At 40.8% G+C, this 18,450-nt stretch overlaps 1 protein-coding gene across 2 annotated transcripts in view; it reads right to left on the bottom strand.

Annotated features, from left to right (window-relative positions):
- Nucleotides 1–334: 334 nt before the first annotated feature.
- Nucleotides 335–18,450, bottom strand: part of TRIT1 (tRNA isopentenyltransferase 1) — a 43,639-nt gene continuing 25,523 nt past the window's right edge. Inside the window, exons 2-11 of one of the 2 annotated variants that reach the window (XM_060019993.1) lie at nt 17,930–18,070; nt 13,552–13,650; nt 12,698–12,843; nt 9,851–9,993; nt 7,723–7,834; nt 7,252–7,364; nt 6,921–6,998; nt 4,223–4,332; nt 3,789–3,906; nt 335–1,161 (exon numbers count right to left, since the gene is read on the bottom strand). In XM_060019993.1, coding sequence (XP_059875976.1) covers nt 992–1,161; nt 3,789–3,906; nt 4,223–4,332; nt 6,921–6,998; nt 7,252–7,364; nt 7,723–7,834; nt 9,851–9,993; nt 12,698–12,843; nt 13,552–13,650; nt 17,930–18,070 — 1,230 coding nt within the window. In that variant the 3' untranslated portion in view covers nt 335–991. Of the gene's footprint in view, nt 1,162–3,788; nt 3,907–4,222; nt 4,333–6,920; nt 6,999–7,251; nt 7,365–7,722; nt 7,835–9,850; nt 9,994–12,697; nt 12,844–13,551; nt 13,651–17,834; nt 18,071–18,450 lie in introns of both variants that reach the window. The other variant, XM_060019986.1, reaches the window with a different exon arrangement.

Genomic DNA, 18,450 nt, shown 5'->3' on the forward strand with positions numbered 1-18,450 from the left:
GTTTTGGTTGCACAACATAAACGCTGCTGAACTGCAAACTTAAAAATGTTTAATCTTACGTTATATTCATATATATGTATACTCACGTTGTTGGTAGCTCAGGTCACTCCAATAAGAGAGCTTCAACTGGAGATAACAAATCTCCAATAAAAAAAAAGATCCTCTCCAGATGTTTTCCAGGAATATAGCAAGTGCTCAATAACCATGTGCTAAATAAACAAATAGATAGCATATTAAGAACACTGACTTTGAGAAAAAGCTCTCATGTTGAAAACAAAGCATACTGTATGTAAGTTAGACATGAACATAAACATCTTTTTAAGGACGAGAGAGGTTCTTGCAAACTTTTTCTTTATTTAACTTTCAATAAAAATATAGTCTCCTAACTCAATAGACAGATAGCAGTGATTATCACACAGGAGGAGCTCAACAAATGTGTCTTCAGTTTTCAAGTTCCATGCCACAAGCACTTCAGTCTGATTCTCTCCGTCTCGATGGAATTCCAAAAACGGGTTTGGTTCACTTAATTATCTCCCTGGGGCTGATCCTTTACTGCCATTCACCCAAATCCAGAACTCTTGAGTTGTGGCTCACAATAACTCAATCATCTATACAAGTGTCCGGAAATTAGATATTTCCAGCCAGAGTCAAGGACATAAAACTTTTTTTTAAGGGATACAGTAAATCCCAGTATTCATCACCAAAAAGATCAAATGTAAAAAAGTGCAATCTGTGCCTCTTTCAAAAATAGAAACTTTAAGGTTAAAAGAAAAAAAAAAGCCCTTCCCAAACTCATTACCAGACCAGACATATCAGCCACACAGGAGCTAACAAGGCCTGCTGTTTCCATGACAGAGAACATGAGAGGTTAAAACCACACCACTAAAAAAAAAAAAAAGAAAAGAAATAAAAAAATAAATAAATAAAACCACACCACTGAATGAAAGAACTGGACCCCTGCCACCTTTGCAAAGGCCACTGGACAAGTCCCTTAAACGCTGGATTTCAGCTCTTCATCATTCTGCCCTAGGGATCCCTTTTCTTTAAGCTCTTTATCATGGTCTGGGGAAATACTCTGACTTTCTATGGTAGTGATGGCATCTGAGTCCAACCTTCTTCTTTTCTTCAGTTGGTGCAAGTGGGACTTGGATTTCATGTGTGCTAAGGTAAAACAAACAAAAAAAATTAGGATTTTCTACAACTAATCCTGGAAGCATACAAAATTAACTATACAATCCTTTTCTTTAACAATAACGGGATCAACACATGTACTGGTACAGCTGCTTAGCATTTTTAAGAGAAGAATAAGTCATATGGCCAGCTAGCTAGCAAACTATACCTGCACATATCACGTATATGTATACATATGTGTATATGTATATCACATATCACGTACATGTATATACCTATACATATCACGTATACCTGCTGGGGGCTTTACATCACTAAATCCACACAACAATCTTGCGGGACAGTATTATTCAGCTCATTTTATACAGGAGGAGACGGATTTCAGAGGTCTTACATTGTGTCCAAGGTCACACAGCAGGTAAGCTCCTCGGATTACCTGTAGCTCAAAACGCGAGTCAATTTTCCAGAATAGGGCTCCAGACTCAATTTTCCCATATAGGGCTGCCTGTTACAGATACATTTCAACTCACACATCTCAAAAGTTACAAATCCAGGGCTTCCCTGGTGGCCCAGTGGTTAAGAATCCGCCTGCCAGTGCAGGGGACATGGGTTCGAGCCCTGGTCCGGGAAGATCCCACAGGCCGCGGAGCAACTAAGCCCATGCGCCACAACTGCTGAGCCTGCATGCCACAACTACTGAAGCCCGTGCGCCTAGAGCCCGTACTCCACAACAAAAGAAGCAATGAGAAGCCTGCACACCGCAACGAAGAGGAGTCCCCGCTCGCCGCAACTAGAGAAAACCCTGCACGCAGCAACGAAGACCCAATGCAGCCATAAATACATAAATAAATAAATAAGTTACAAATCCAAATTCTAATCTGTATTGCAGGACAGATGGCTCAGGCCTACGGTACCCAGAGCCGCCCTACCCTCTTCTTAACCAGCTCGCTCAGGGTGCCCCTCCTGATGTGACATCCCTATGCCTGGGTCAGATAAGCCATCTGAATGGCTAACCCAGATACTCGCATTCTCCAGCACACAATGCACCAGAGAGATCACAGCAAGTATTCTTTTCTGATGATCCCTTTCACGGATCCACAGAAGCAGTAAAGCTGAAAAGCTACTATTGGCTGATATCAATTTCTGACCTCTCACCCTAAAGACAGTTCTCAGCTTCTGACTAACTCACACAAGCTCCTTTTTACCATCCTGTTCTTTTTCAAGGAAATCTTATCTGGAAACACCTATAAAGATAGACAACGAGATTAAGTTCTTTTATACTTACTTAAAACATCATTTTTAGGGATTTGGAAGCAAAAGTAGGTAAGGAAGAGGTTAGAAGTCAAGGAAAAGTTTACTTGAGGGAAAAAGTCAGTTTTGTCTCCAGCTAGAGCCTACGGCAAAAAGTGGCCTTCTGGACTGACTCTCCATGGCAGCAGGAGATGGGAGAGCAAGGACTTGACAGATGGCACTATAGAAGGGCTTACACAAGCTATGCTCACAAAGGCTCACAAATGTTGCTTCTCTGTGGCAATCCCTGAAGGACATTCGACAAATCAAACCACTAAGTTTCCTTTAGAAAAAACAATCAGACACTCTCTTTCTCTTCCCCTTTCATCATTATGAACCAACGATAATTGAGGCTTCTTCTGCTGCTTGGGCAATCACAGCCATCCCCAGTCTCTGACAATGCAGTTCATTTTGCCAGCGTTAACAGTTAATAGAACTAATCGTTCTATTGGTTGGTATGGGGGGAAAAATCCACTTCTATGAGAATGCCATGCAAAGCAGTACTCTGAACGGGATTCCAGCCGCTGGGTAAAATACAAGCCCTGCTTGTGCCTAAAAGGAGTGAGCCTTCAACAAGTTTCTAAATACAATGTAAATTCAAGGCTTAGAGGCTAAGGCCCTTTTGAGCTTTGCTGGATTACTGCAGAAATCCGACAGGGGAGTGCAATGTGACTCTATGGCAAAGACAGATCCAGGCTCTGAAACGGGGAACTAGAACCTCGGTGCGGGGCTGTTCCTGGGTTGGTCAGGAGCGCCTTATGAAGAAGACAGTACCCTTTGACCACCGTCTTTCGGCGTGTCTAACCGTCTTGCTTTCACACAGTTTCCCTTAACGCTTTTCATCACAGTTTTTGCAACCAACACCATTTCAACGTATTACCTTAAAAGTTACTGGAGAGACACCACTTTTGAAGAATGTACTCAGGAGGAGTAACTGCACTTCCTGTTCCCTCCCAGCTGTTTCTGCTCCTTTGGCCTCTTGGGTGAGTTGCCTGGCTTCCCTTACAATCCTACCTCACCCCCACTGAGGTCTAAACATGAGACCAAGAAACTACTCAGGCAGGATCATGAAAGTCAAAGGAGCTCTGGCAAGTTAACTGCAGACCTCTCAGTAAAATATCTACTCTAGCTGAAGCTAGAGGGCATATGATCTTCCTTTGAAATTGAGAATACAGAGATAACTCTCCCGTTTGAGAAGGCCTCTCCATGAAATTTGAACAAAGGCTGTTAGAGGAATCTGGTCTTTTTTTTTTTTTTTTTTTTTTTTACAAACAAGCAGACTCCAGCATTCAACCTACCAAAGACCTTAAATTTTTCATGAAGTCAGTGTGACCCACCCTTACAGATTTCTCTATCCTAGACTCTACCTGCCCATTCACGGTCCCCAATGATGATTCGATCACAGAGGTCACACATGTGATAACTTCTCTTGTTCTCAGTTTCACTGCTTGGCATCTTTACTGGAGTAGCTGCAGGCTTGTGGCCCTGAAAAAAAAAAGGCAGGGATGGGGGAGAAGCATTTGATTCAAAGAGATTTGGATATTATACCCTGATATTAAGAGGAGTGAGATTTTCCCAAGATTCCTTTTTCTCATCCCAGAGAGCAGGTGGGCTGTGAAGAGATTTTAACAACAACCTTTCTGAAAGTGAAAGTAGAAATGCAGCCTCCGGGGATTTAAAAGCAGCCTTCTGCTCTATTCCAAGGAAAAGAATGCTTGGTTCCCAGAATAGCAACAAAGGTGTCAGCAAAGGAAAGCTTTGTGAAAACCAGACAATAGACAGTACCATGATTAATAGTCACCTGGATGAAACTTCGCACAATTTCAAGAGCAGGTTCAAGAACAGACTCTTCCCACTTCGAGACGTCAGACACTTCTAGGCCATATACTGGGGGAACACTGGGACCAGGTCCTAATGACGACAAAGAAAAGCTGTGAGAGGTCAGCCTCCAAGACCCAATCTATTCTGCTCCTAGGACTCCAAAATCCTCAAGGGAAACATATGGGGGTCAAAGAAATAAACATTCTGACCATGCCATTCAATCTAACCAGAAACATGAACCAAACAGCTACACACAATCCAAGAAAGACCCAGAAGGTTGACTGGTCTGCAGCCAGTAAGTCTAGCTGTATAATCCAGAGTCTCAGGTGTAGGATCTTCCAGATCAGTCAGGAAAACAATATAGAGTAACAGCTCTAGTGACCACTGTATGGGCTACAATATAAAGGTAGCACGTGACAGGAGGCAATTAGCAGCTTGAAGTGAGTGCCTGTTCTAAGGTCCATATCATCTTACAGTGATGTCATTCTGTGGCAAAAGAGTTCACAGCTTTCTTTAGTCTCAGGTTTGTATACATCCCTTCGGCAGTCTAGCATTCACGAAACTCATTAATACCATACTGATAATCATGGGCTGGTAACAGCAGAGTATCAACCAGTGAGCTGCTGAATCTGAAAATTAGAAAAAAGCCTTGGAATTGAACTAGTTGAGCCCTGTCTCTAAGAAACAGATCTAGAGGAGTATTCAAGAAATACCCTTTGGTGAATACTTCTGAAGGGAGATAAGACTGGAGGTAGCCGCAAGTATAGCTATAAGCATTTCATCCATCTGAGCCAACTACGTTTAGTCTCTGCTGGTAGCTTCCCCAGTATGTGGATACACTAAATTGCCTTCCACATCCAGGTTAAGTCAGTTGCCTAAAGGCAAAGAGCATTGCCCCATGGACAAAAACATCAAAGTCCTCAGAATGCCAACGGCTGGCAGGTGCTGGCCTTTTGATAGTGCCAACCACAAATAAGATTCTTCATAAACTGGACTGGGCTGCACCTGCCACCACACGGAAAGGTGAGACTGGGAGGGTGCAGGCAGCACCCACAGCACACCTGGCCTTGGCTAAGCTCTGCACCTGTTTCCAGGCCACTCTATATTTTCCTTTCCCCTCTAAGTCCTTTGTTGGGCTTCTGTGCCCTGTCTAAGTACCTTTCAACAAGTTCTCGGCTCCCAGCTGCTATTTCTGGCGTGGGTCCAAGGCCAAGCTGGGGTGGGGAAGTCCCTCTGGCTTCTTGCCAGAACCTTACCCCAGCAGACCAGCCCTTGGCCAATCACACATGGCTCCTGATTTACAGGGCAGCTGTGCCTTTCACCCTAGCACCAGGACTGCGCCGGCATACACATGAATGAGGAACGGGCATACGATGCCATCGAGCCCTCATGACTCAGAGATGGGGGAGTTATTGTGGCTTTACCACAGGAAGAAGTTCCAAATCATTATCCCAAAAACCCATCTTTTGTTACAGACTAATTGTTAGCCCTGCGGAGAAGAGAAGCTGCATTAGAAATTTGTAGTAGGGAACTTTGTTTCAGCTGACACAAAGACTTCTATCTAAAAGGACATGCAGAGAAAGCAAGGTAAGTAGAAGAAAGTGTAAAAAGCCCCTTGGTGTGAGAACTACACTGGAGAGCTCTAGCAGAGGGTGAGAACTGAGAGAGAGATCCAAGGGTCAACAACATGGCCCAAGGTGTTTCTGTTCAGAGGCACTGAGAGAAGGGTGAGACCTCAGCTGTGCGTATCTGTAACTGAAAGCAGAAATCCAATGGCAAAAGGTAAACAGGGATGATTCAAAAGCATATTAAAAAAGGGCCCAAAAGATAAAACTAGGGTTTCACTTATGCTTAATCTCCTTTAAATAATCTCCTTTTAGCTCATAACCACACAATTTCTTACCCGAGGCCCAATACTAATGCTGTCCAGCTAAAGTTATAACTAAAGGAAATAAGAAGCATGGTGTAAAGCTGAGCGTGGACTTCAGAGTCTGGCCCGCATTCAGTACTCTACTGCTTATTAGCTAGGGAAATTTTGGCAAGTTATTTAACTTCTCTAAGCCTCTATTTACTTATCTGCAAAAAGAAAAGAATACCACCCACCTTGAAGGCTCAGTAACATGTATGACACCAAATTTAGTGCTAAGGATTCAGTACAGGGTCCAATGAATGAGAATTTCGTTCCCTTTTCCTTAAAAGTGCTGTTCAACTGAAGTTAGAGTTGCAGCTGCCTGAAGCACTATGTATCTGAACACAGAAGCGATGCTGGGAGAATTGGTGAAAGTTTTGTCTTTTTATACTACTTATCTGGCCCCCAAACCATTTTAATTAGGAAAGCCTCCCTACGGAAATCTGACTATTCTTCAGGTACAAAATCTGAAGCTAAAAACAACCCTGAGCACCAACTCCGCTAAGAAGGTATTGCTATTTTGTTCTTCCCTGTCTGCAGCCAGCACTCATGTGTTCAAGGCTTAAGGCAGATTCTTCCTGGGGAAGAACTGTTTTCTGAGGCATCACAGGAAAACACCCCTGGACAATCACTTATGCAAAACCCCCCAGGTCAGGTCCCAAATCTTAGAACAGATCCAGAAACTAAAGTTCACTTTCTGGGTGAGCTGAGAACATCTATGTTCCACCGAAAGCAGACCCAAGGCATCAGGAAAAACAAGGACACTTACTGCTCAAAAAACGGTTTTTAATCCATCGGTTTTGCTTCCGGGCATATCTCTTAGTCACTTGTTTCAGAGCCTCAATACCTGAAAGACAAGGTAGATATAAGAACCTCTATCTAACCACTTCTCACTCTGCTGAAAGGAAGGCCCATCCAGCCCAGCGTTAGAGAAAACTAGCCACGTCAGCACACTGGTGGATACTTGGTAGGTGAAAATCTCAATTCTGAGCTGAAGGCCGTTTGGGTCTCTTTTAGCCTCAGCTCCTTCTCAGGCCATAGCAGCAGGACACTCTGTCACCCAAGGATGTCCAAGGCTAGGTTAGATGGAGAATTCACACCTTTCTTTAGGAGCTGGTTTCTAGTCTCTGGTGTGCACTTTCCCTCAGTGATCAGGTACTCGTGAAATTCCTTGAAGCCAATTGATTGGAAGATACCATGTTGATAGTCCTGGCTGGGAACAGGAGAGCATCAGCAGATGAGCCATTGAATCTGAAAGCTAGCAGGGCACTGGAGATGATCTAGCTGAGCCATTTCATCTCATAGATGAGGAAACTGAGATCCTTAGCAGTTACTACCCTCTGAAATCCTTCCTCCACCTTCCCCCACCAGCTCCCAGGTTACTTCCCTTGAAAATTAACTTCTGGGAATGTCTGAGATTAGAAAATTGCAACTGTAACAAGTACACCAAACCTCCTCCCAATGATGAAGGGTAGCAAACAAGTAGATCCAAAGCCAGTATTATATGTTTACGGTCTTTTGACCGTAAGCAAGGGGTGGAGAGTAGGTGAAAGTAATAGCCAAATTCTCACCTGTTTTCCACAATTTTCTTCTCATTATAGCGTCTGTGAAAATCTCTTAGTTCATCCAAGAGCCCAGCGGCGAGCATGTTATCCACCCTCTTATCCAAGCGCTCATCTAGAACTTGAATCAAATTAACCCATCAACCAGCAAGCCTGCCGAAGGTGTGTACTATACATGATGAATGCATAGGCTGCCATAAAGAAGAGAATTTGTTCAAATGGAAGAAAAGGTTCAGAGTCCAAAGATTATACAATAATTCATAATTATATTTAGTCACACTTAAAACTCGGCAATTCCAATAAAAACAGCCAGAATGAGGCATGTCTTCTTATGTAAAGAGCACACAATTACAGCTACTAGGAACAACAAATATTTTATTCTTGTATGGAATGTATATCCATTGTTTATTTTAGAGGCAGCTGAGAGCCCCGTTTTACTCTTACTTTTTTCCATTATATTTGTTACTCTAACTTTATGCTATTTCATATTTAAGAACTCTCAGATGACACCTTAAATAGGAATGAAAAACTTTAAACCAAAGCCATCCTAAGTATATCTTGAACTACTGAGCCAGACAAAGGAGCAGAGTGAGAGATGATAATCATTCCAATGTGGTCAAACACAGCTTTATTATGAATCAGATACCACTGTTGGATGCTGCACTGTAACACGTTTTTATTTACAAAATGTTCATTATTAAAACATTACCTTTTTCTATAACCTTATAATTTAAGTTTGAGATAATATAATCTGAGATTAATTTAACAAATTTCCACCATTTCAATTATGCTCTTCTACATCTCTGCCATTGCTATTTCTTGGCTTACAATGATAATAACCTTTTTTTCTACCTTCCTAGAAAGTTTGCATTTATTGAGGACTCACCACGTGCCAGGCACATTCTGAGCACTTCGCATGTATTATTAATTCATCTAATCCTCAACGAAGCTATGAGATATGTATTATTATTATCATCCCCATTTTATAGAAGAGAAAAGTGGGACACAGAAAGGTAAACCAACTTGCCTTAAAACTCACATAGCCAGAGACGATGGAGCAGGAATTTGAATCCAGACAGTCTGGCTCAGAGACATGTTCTTAATCACTAAACTATACCGCCTGTTCCCCTAACGATCTCATTTTTCTAGACCTAGCTCATAAGTTACCTTTACAAATTGGTCCCCAGAAAATGCTCATCATCCCTTCTCTGTGGCCCCACAGCACCTTCTAGCCCAGCGTTTATCACAACAGAGTATCTACCTCGTTATTTGTTGCCCAACTAGACCGGAAGCCCCTTAAGGGCAGCTACTGTCTACATTCATCTCTGAAATCCAAGTACTATGTAGAACACTTGGCAGTTCATTGAATGCTTGCTGTTATATTTGTTGCATAAAGAAGTTACTATTATCACAGGGCATTAGCAAAAAACCAAAAAGAAATACTATCAGTTAGCTAGCTAACCATCATTCCCACTTCTCAGGCCTACTGATTCCAAAATAATCAGTGATCCAGGCTTTAGCCAGAGAGTCAGATCTCCTTCCACAGGAGACTTCCTTCTCTTTCTCCTTTGGATTTTCTCTGGATGGCAGTCTCTTTCCCATCCCATCTTATCTCATCCTCATCTTATACTAATCTTTTTTTTTTTTTTTCGGTACGCGGGCCTCTCACTGTTGTGGCCTCTCCCGTTGTGGAGCACAGGCTCCGGACGCGCAGGCTCAGCAGCCATGGCTCACGGGCCCAGCCGCTCCGCGGCACGTGGGATCTTCCCGGACCGGGGCACGAACCCGTGTCCCCTGCACCAGCAGGCAGACTCTCAACCACTGCGCCACCAGGGAAGCCCTATACTAATCTTATACTCAACTCATGTTATACTAATGCCAGGGCTACCTTTACCTGCTTTCCAGAAAGATAATGGCACTGTGTCTTACTAAGTCAATGAATAATGATCATGATAATAAAATGAATAGCTAACACTTGTTTAGTGCTTATTATGAGCCACTCAGAGTTCTAAAGCATTTTTTTTCAAAAAAACTTTTTATTGAAGTATAGTTGATTTACTCTGAAGATTTTATATACAGTAATGTATTACTATAAGCTCTGTCTCAGATTAACTCTAGGACACCAAAGGACTTTTACCTGTCTGTTCAGCATGAAGCCAGAGGATGCACGGGTTAGGGAACTTCAGAGGGCCTCCAAGGGGACCACCACCTTCCTCGGAATGTTGACGATGAAGAAATTCACTATGAGAGATTCCTGTTTCTTCAAACACTTGCAAGCTCCTAAGTCATTTGAAAGGGGAGGGTGGGCACACCCATAACAACCATTAGGAAATATTAATTCTCAAGTGAAACAGGGGAGAGGCTATTTATTATAGAATACCTCACTGTCATTTTCACTGCATAAGCCCCTGAACACACGAAGGTCTGGGGTTACTGCAAACCTATAGCTACTCAGAAAAGCGTTCTAAAGAAAACTTTAGGTAAAGAAAGAAATAAAACTATTCTAAACATATATAAATTTTCTGAAATCAGTTAAACAGGTTCAGAAACAACAGGTTTCTACTACACAAAGAGAACAGGACATATTCACTTTCGGGCAAGCAGTAAAAGCTTGTCTGGGACACTTTGCTATAAGCCAACAAGTCTAGTCTCGCTGGAATGCCTTTCCCACAGTACAAAAGTATGCTGTATATCCAGCTCATCAACTTTCTTTTTAAGTATGTCTAAAATTAATGAAAAATGCTTCTGACTAATTCAGTACTCTACTAGCACAAAGATCACTGGAGAAAGAACTACACACTTATTCTTAAGCCACTATCCGCCCTGTCAGCATCTATTACGTTATGCAGCACTAGGTAATTTAACTCTCAAATCTATACTCTACCACTCTGGGTGATTGCAACTTATCAGCTTGAAAGTGATCTTTCCCTTCCTGATCCAATTCTACTTCCTGAAACCCTAACACAAGAGTAGAGACCCCTCGTCTTTCCCTATCACTGGTCACTCAGAGAGGACCTAAGAAGGAAAAATGTAATAGATATCTTACTTATCTGGAGGCTAGAATACCGCCTCAAACTAAAAGAAAGATGAAAGAAGTCCTCCAATCTTCTTTTAGAGACTCTAGAGCTCTTGCTTAGAACCTACTGTTCTTACGAAAACACATTCCCAACTCATTACTAGTTTAGAAGTCGCAAAATAAGGAGAAATGATAAGAACTGATTAATAAAAGGAGCAGATAGTAACAACCAAGCTCTAGACTCATACCATAAAACGATACAAAAATGAATGTTCATCAGAGTGTCCCTGAGTTTTCCAAAAAGTTTTTGGAAGATTTCTATTTAACTGTTTAAAAATAAAGTGTCTGGATACTGGAAAGTATAAACTTTATTTATCTAGAATATGTATTATCAACAGGGTGACACTGCCCTCAAGGGAGCCAAAAAACCTTAGATATTACAATGATGTGTGGCGCTCTCCCAAAATCTTATTCTTCAGCATTAAAATTTCATTGAGGGGAGGGAGGGAAGCACAATTAGGAAAAAAATTTCTAAAAAGGCTTCAGGGGCAGGGGGGATAATAGAAAAGGATTAAGAAACACCGATCTAGAATGCTCATTTGAGTGTAATACTTCATAACCCCTGTCAATACCAAATGTTCCTATAAATATCTAATGTGTATAACCATCCATATAGTAGGTCCCCTACTCTGCCAGATAAGGTATCGCTTCCGGCACTACAGAAAAGTACACCTCAGTGGTGATCACTTTGTAATGTACAGAAATATCAAATCACTATGTTGTGCACTAGGAATCAACATAGTGTTCTAGATCAATTATACTTCAAAACAAACAAACTCATAGAAAAAGAAATCAGATGTGTGGTTACCAGAGGCTGGGGGTGGGGGAAGGGGGAACTGGATGAAGGCAGTCAAAAGGTACAAACTCCCAGTTACAAGATAAATAAGTACTAGGTATGTAATGTACAACATGATAAATATAACTAACACTGCTGTATACTATACATGAAAGTTAAGAGTGAGGCCTGAGAGTTCTCATAACAAGAAAAAATCTTTTTCTTTTATTTTGTGTCTATGTAATAAGTACACTAAACTTATTGTGGTAATAATTTAATGATATACATAAGGAAAATCATTATGCTGTACACCTTAAACTTACACAGTGCTGTATGTCAATTATATCTCAATAAAACTAGAAGAAAAAAATAGATTAAATGACTGATAAAATGAAGATGCAGTCAGAAGTGAACAGAATATGGAGCCAATGAAGATGCATATTTACGGAGGAAAAAATAAACCATCTAATCTTAGGAAGGAAGGGAGGGAGGAAGGGACGGAAGGAAGGGAAGGAGGGACGGAGGGAGGGAGAGAGGGAAGGAGGGAGGGAAGGAGGGAAGAAGGAAGGAAGGAAGAAAGAAAAGTATACCTAACACACGAGGCTGCAATTTCAAAGCAACCTAACAAAACATGGTTAATGAACTAATAAGGTCATCTCTCTCTTCCCTTCAAGAAAGTCTCCATGTGTAAAGGTGAACTGATCTATAAGACAGTTTATAAAACCTGTCTCCCACTGGGCAAGCTGCTGGGGCAGAACTCAGCATTGCACAATCAATTATGAAACCTAAATCACAATGTCAGCTGACTGCATGCCAGAAAAAATGTATATGAAAACTGTTATAAAAGAAAAGATCAAATAGAAAATGAAGCAAGATTACATAGGCCCTAGGGAAAAACTGTACTGTATTATGCATTTTAAATGTAACAACAACAAAGTAGGGTGCAACTATTTATTGAGGCAGTTGGACTGAGGCAATAACTCTGGGCCTCCTAACCTCCTAACCTGCTGAGGTAAAACACATCAATCTCCACTAACTGCTATTACCAAACCTGTCTCACCAGGCACACTTAACAACTGACCGCCCTCTAACGCTGAAGGGGCCTGGCGCCAGCTGGCTCCCGGCTTTCTTACCTGGCCACTTTGCGCTTGTCATGTGGGTGCAGCTTGGCAGCCATTTCTGGGTCCACCTGGCTTAGGCGTTTGTGGAGCGCGTGGCCATCCTCCTTTTCAAGCTCAACTTTCTGGTCAATCACTTTCTCAGTGCCCATCTCCCAGGGCTATTAAATGAAGGTTTAGTAGTAAATTTAATTCAAAAATTCAACAAACACTGAAACACTGTATGTGCCAGGCACTTTACTAAGTGTTCAGGAACACAGAATAGAGATGAATCAGAAGATCTTGCCATATAATGAGAGACAGATCATAAACAGAAAATTCCAATACACCATGGTAGTGCTGTGAGGCCACAGTAAACAAAGAGGAAAGAGGACTAGGTGTCTAGGGAAGTATTCAGGGAGTACAAGCTACCCAGGCTAACACATCTATATTAACACATCCAGGAGTCTAGTCTTCTCAACAAGTATAACCAAAGAGTGGACCAGAACTTCCAGCACATTATAGTTTGCAAAGTCCCACCCTACGCAATAGCATCTCTGTAAGAATGGTTAGTGTCAGATATCTCCCTGACATATAGATTGTTTCAGTCAGGAAATGCTGAATCAGACTAACGTACTGTTAACTTACATGGAGATGCTAATTAATCCACAGAGGAGCATTTTTCCCACACACAGCCCCTGTCCTTAGGCCAGCCTGGAGAAGCACACTTCACATATGGAGGGGGCATTTGCTTCAGAATATTAAGTAGGAAAGTTGGTACAGTTGCTGAGTATAAGAAACACGCAAAAGTCAACTTTCCTCCCATTAAAATTAGCAGGCAAGAAAGAAGAACCCATTTCCTCATTGAATTACAAGTGAACTAAACATACCTTAGCATTGACAAGAACTTTCCAGAGCAGAGCCTCAATGTAATAATTGGTTCCTCCCACGACAATAGGAATTTTATCTCGGGAAAATATATCTTCAATGTGAATGTTAAGAAAGACATCAAAATATTAATATCAAGAAGAAAATCTGACTCACTTGGAAGTAGGGTATTAGTAAGAAACCACATTCGTCATATTTTTGATACTAGTCTTCACTGTTTCTCATGAGTTCTCAGAATCATTTCCTATCAGTTCTGGAGGGACTTGCATAAACCAGAGACAGATGCATGATGGTAATTCCTTCCAATTCGAGAACTTTCTAGGCCTTGCTGCTAAAACTCAAAGCTTGCTTAGTATTCAAAATTAGCTTAACAAGCACAAGCCTAAGGACTCTCACAGAATTAAGTGTCAACTGCTCAGGAAGCCACCAAGATGATGTCCACTGTGTGACTTTGCCTTCTAAGGCAAATTACAAACTGGTTTCTCTAAGCCGTAGTTCTTAGACTCAGTCTTCACCATTTTGTAGCAGTAGTGTACATTTCAGCCACTTGAGACTCTACCAGATGAACTGGGAAGCACAGGCTATGAAGACAAATAGATTTCAATTACCAGCTCCAACACTCAGCAAGTCATTCAACTTGTCTGAGCTTCAGTTTTCTCACCTGTAAAATCCTCATGAGTTTTTTTTTTTAATTAATTTAATTAATTTATTTATTTTTGGCTGTGTTGGGTCTCCATTGCTGCGCGTGGGCTTTCTCTAGTTGTGGTGATCGGGGGCTACTCTTCGTTGTGGTGCATGGGCTTCTCATTGCAGTGGCTTCTCTTGTTGTGGAGCACGGGCTGTAGGCTCATGGGCTTCAGTAGTTGTGGCTCACAGGCTCTAGAGCGCAGGCTCAGTAGCTGTGGCGCACGGCTCCGAGGCACGTGGCATCTTCCCAGACCAGGGCTTGAACCTGTGTCGCCTGCATTGGCAGGTGGATTCTTAACCACTGCGTCACCACAGAAGTCCCTCATGAGTTCTTATGAGCATTACACGTGACAGTGCAAATAAAATCCCTAAGACAATGCCTGAAATATTTTTTTCAACTGAGTAAGCACTCAATTTAGTCATTACTGTTTTTACACCACTGCTACTTGGAATTTTTCTCTTTAGAATCTCTGTTGAACAGATAATTATCTGCTTTAAGAAGGGTTTTCCTTCTGAGAATAACTGATAAAGAGACTTTCAACCCAGATAAAGACTCATTTACACACTTCTTCCCCTTGCCAGCCAGTCTGTGGGCGTAGAGATAGATGACCTCTTTTCTGACAGAAGTCCTCTATAAGAGGTTGGGGTAGGGTGGGGAGAAAGATGTTACTAATCAAGGAGCATAAGGAAGAAACGTGTCTATTCGTTTTTTAAAAAGAGAAACAAATTCTATATCCCCCCCTATAAATTAAGTATAAGAAACATACAATTACACAGTAATTGTAATAAAACTTCAAATATATAATCTGACTAACAAAGGGAAAGGAAGCAAGGAAAATAAAAGGGGAAGGCGAAATGGTGAGATACCAGAAGGGAGAGATGGAAAAGAGGGAGGGAGATGGGATAGGAGTTATTTGGTGGGAAAAGGTTTAACATGTTTGCCCAAGCCATGAAACAACTGTGATCCTAAGCAAAAACCTTTCTCTCTGGGCCTCAGTATCTACTACCCTCACCTGTCAAATCGAGAAGGTTGATCGAATACTTCTTAAGGTACTTTCAGTTCTGACACTCTGATTCTAGGTTCTTACTTAAATTCACAAATCTCCAATCCTCTAAGTGATCTGATTAAGTCATCCCCTGTTGCTGCTGTCCTTTAACTCTTTTAATTAGCTCTCCACTTTCCATCAGTCGTTTCTGAACAACTGACCTGTCTTACAGCAACAATGTTCATTTGGTGATATGTTGTTTTTTTTTTTTTTTTTTGTGGTACGTGGGCCTCTCACTGTTGTGGCCTCTCCCGTTGCGGAGCACAGGCTCCAGACGCGCAGGCCCAGCGGCCATGGCTCACGGGCCTAGCCGCTCCGCGGCATGTGGGATCTTCCCAGACCGGGGCACGAACCCGCGTCCCCTGCATCGGCAGGCGGACTCTCAACCACTGCGCCACCAAGGAAGCCTGGTGATATGTTTTAATGTGCAAAGGGCTTTCATATACATTACTTCATCTGACACAAGTGCCTTATAAAGCAGGTAGGGCAAGAATTATTATCTGCGTTTTAATCTCTGCCCACTTGATAGGCAAAAAAAATATTATCTCATTATTTTGATTTGCATGGCCTCGATTAACAGCAATGGTAAACTCTTTTTCATGTTTATCACCATTTATATTTCTTCCTTTGTGAATCACTACTCATGCTCTTTAAGTATTTTTTGAGTTCTTCATATGTTAAGTATACTAATGTTACAGATATTTTTCCCCTGGTTTATAGTCTGTTTTTGTTGTTGTTTTCAAATTTTTTATTTTTTGGCCGCATCTAGTCTGTTTTTTAATTTTGTTTCTAGTGAGCTGGGTTATTTTTAATTATAAAATATTCAGTACATACAAAAGAACATATGCAGCATATGTAAATAATAAAGCCTAAAAATAAAACAAATACTCATGAACCCAATGTAAGAAAGTGAACATTATCAATTCTTTTGAAGCTTCCTATGTAGTAATTCCCAACCCCTTACTGCCCCTCTCTGAGGGAACCACTGTCTTGAATTGTTTTGTGTATTGTTTGTTTTTCATCATTCCCTTGCTTTTCTTTACATTATTACTGATGTATATAAAACCCTAAACAACATATTGGTTAACTTTGCTTGCTTTTTAACTTTTATAATAAATGGTATGACCATGTATGTATCCTTCTATAATCTCCCGCATTTCATGTTGTTTCTGAGATTCTTCCCCATTGACTGATGCATGTAACTGCAACTTATTCATTTTCACTGCTGAAAAAGTACTTATATGAACAAAGCACATTTTATACATTCTTCTGTAAGTAGGAATCTGGGTATTTATATGTTTTTGCTGTTAAGAGCAATAATGTTAAAATTAGATCTACCACCTATCTCCTGGTATACTTGTGGCAAGGCTTCTCTAGGGTAGATACCTAGGAATTGAAATGGTTGAAATACTTTCTTGCCAGTACAAATTCTTAATTCTAACATATCCAAATCTAGCTATTTTCCTCAAAAAAACCCAAAAAACAAAAAAAACTATTATGGCATAGATAGATGGTAGTGATGGCTGCAAAACAATGTGAATATATTTAAGACTACTGAACTATACACTTATAAATGGTTAAGATGGTAATTTTTATGTATACTTTAACACAATAAAAAGGAAAAATTGAATTAAAAAATCCTTAAAAAAGAAAAAAAAGACTAGATCTACAAAGTCCTTCCCTACTCTAAAATCACATAACTACTCAATTATATGTTATCCCATTTGTTTCAGTTTCGTTTAAAAAAAATACATATTTACTTAACTCTGAAATCCATCTGGAATTTATGTCCATATAATAAGGAACTGATTTTTTTTCCAAAAATAATTAACTGTTCCAGGAATAATTATTAACTACTACATTCCTTCTCCACTGCTTTGAAATGCCACCTTGATCGTAAGCTAAATATATACATCCATTTGAATTTGTATCTGACTTTTCTAATCTGTGCCATAAATTTGTCTAGTATTATGTAAGTTCCATGCTATTATAATTATTATGAATTTTCAATATGTTTTAATATGTAGCAGTCCAGATATTAAAGGCAGTTTGGACATTAAAATATAAGGGCAGCCCCCCACCCCTTATGTTATTCTTTTTTCCAAAATTTCCTGGTGTTACCCAGAACTATTTTTTCCTAATCCCTTTGGAATTCTAACTATAATTCCATTATATTTATAAATTAATTTCTTATCCCCATTTAAAGGTGGGAAAGTGAAGCTCAGTGGGGTAAACGCCTTACCCAATTAAATTTTTGTGGTCAGACGAGGCAGTTCTAAAACTAGGACATGGATTTTCTGGCTCCTAAATCAGTGTTCTCTCCACTAAAACAGCACCTCTCAAATTTTAATATGCATGTGAATCACCTGCGACTCTATTTAAATGCAGATTCTGATTCGGTAGGTCTAGAATGAGGCCCAAATTCAGCACTTCTATAAGCTCCCAAGTGATGCTGATGCTGCAGTCTAAGGACAAGACTCAGAGTAGCAAGAACACTATATCTTTTCAATCCGAACAGTTCTCATGAGGATGCTACTATTGACCTTGGGTACCTCTGCTTAGGAGAAATTGTCACGAGGAAGAAAACTTTCTTGGCTTGGGCTGCCTTGCAGCCACCAAGCCTAGTTGCTGTCTTTCCTAAGGATATCAGAGCAGTTGCTTTGTTCCTGAAGTCCACCACTGTGTAATTTGTCACAAGAGGATCCACAAAGCTGATCATGTGGTGCCGGCACATTCTCTGCTCTTGGGCAGAAACCTTGTTGGTGATGATGTCTAGGCCTTCATAAACCTAGGGGAAAGAAGATTAGCATGAGAAAGTCATCTATCTCCATAAGATGCACACTTGATGGGCAGAAATGGTGATCTATTCCTCCCTGCAGCCAAACACTTGACTGACCCAAAGCACCAGGGGAAATGTGTTCTAACCAGAGCACAGCCAGATCCACATAACCCAAGACAAAGGAAACAAAAGAAAACAGAACATTGGCTTTCTTAACAAATAGTGGCTATTAACTCAGACTTAAAGATAAAAAGTATATGTAAATTGGTGCCCAAATAAGAACTAACTCTGCAAGATTAACTGGAGGTTCTTTGGCCTGAACTTCAAGCATTTAGAAGTGGGCAGGTTGTTACTACTTAACACAAGTCTCCAGAAAGGTAACATTTTGC

This window comes from Delphinus delphis, chromosome 1 (genome assembly GCF_949987515.2).
Source record: "Delphinus delphis chromosome 1, mDelDel1.2, whole genome shotgun sequence".
Classification (NCBI taxonomy): Eukaryota; Metazoa; Chordata; class Mammalia; order Artiodactyla; family Delphinidae; genus Delphinus; species Delphinus delphis.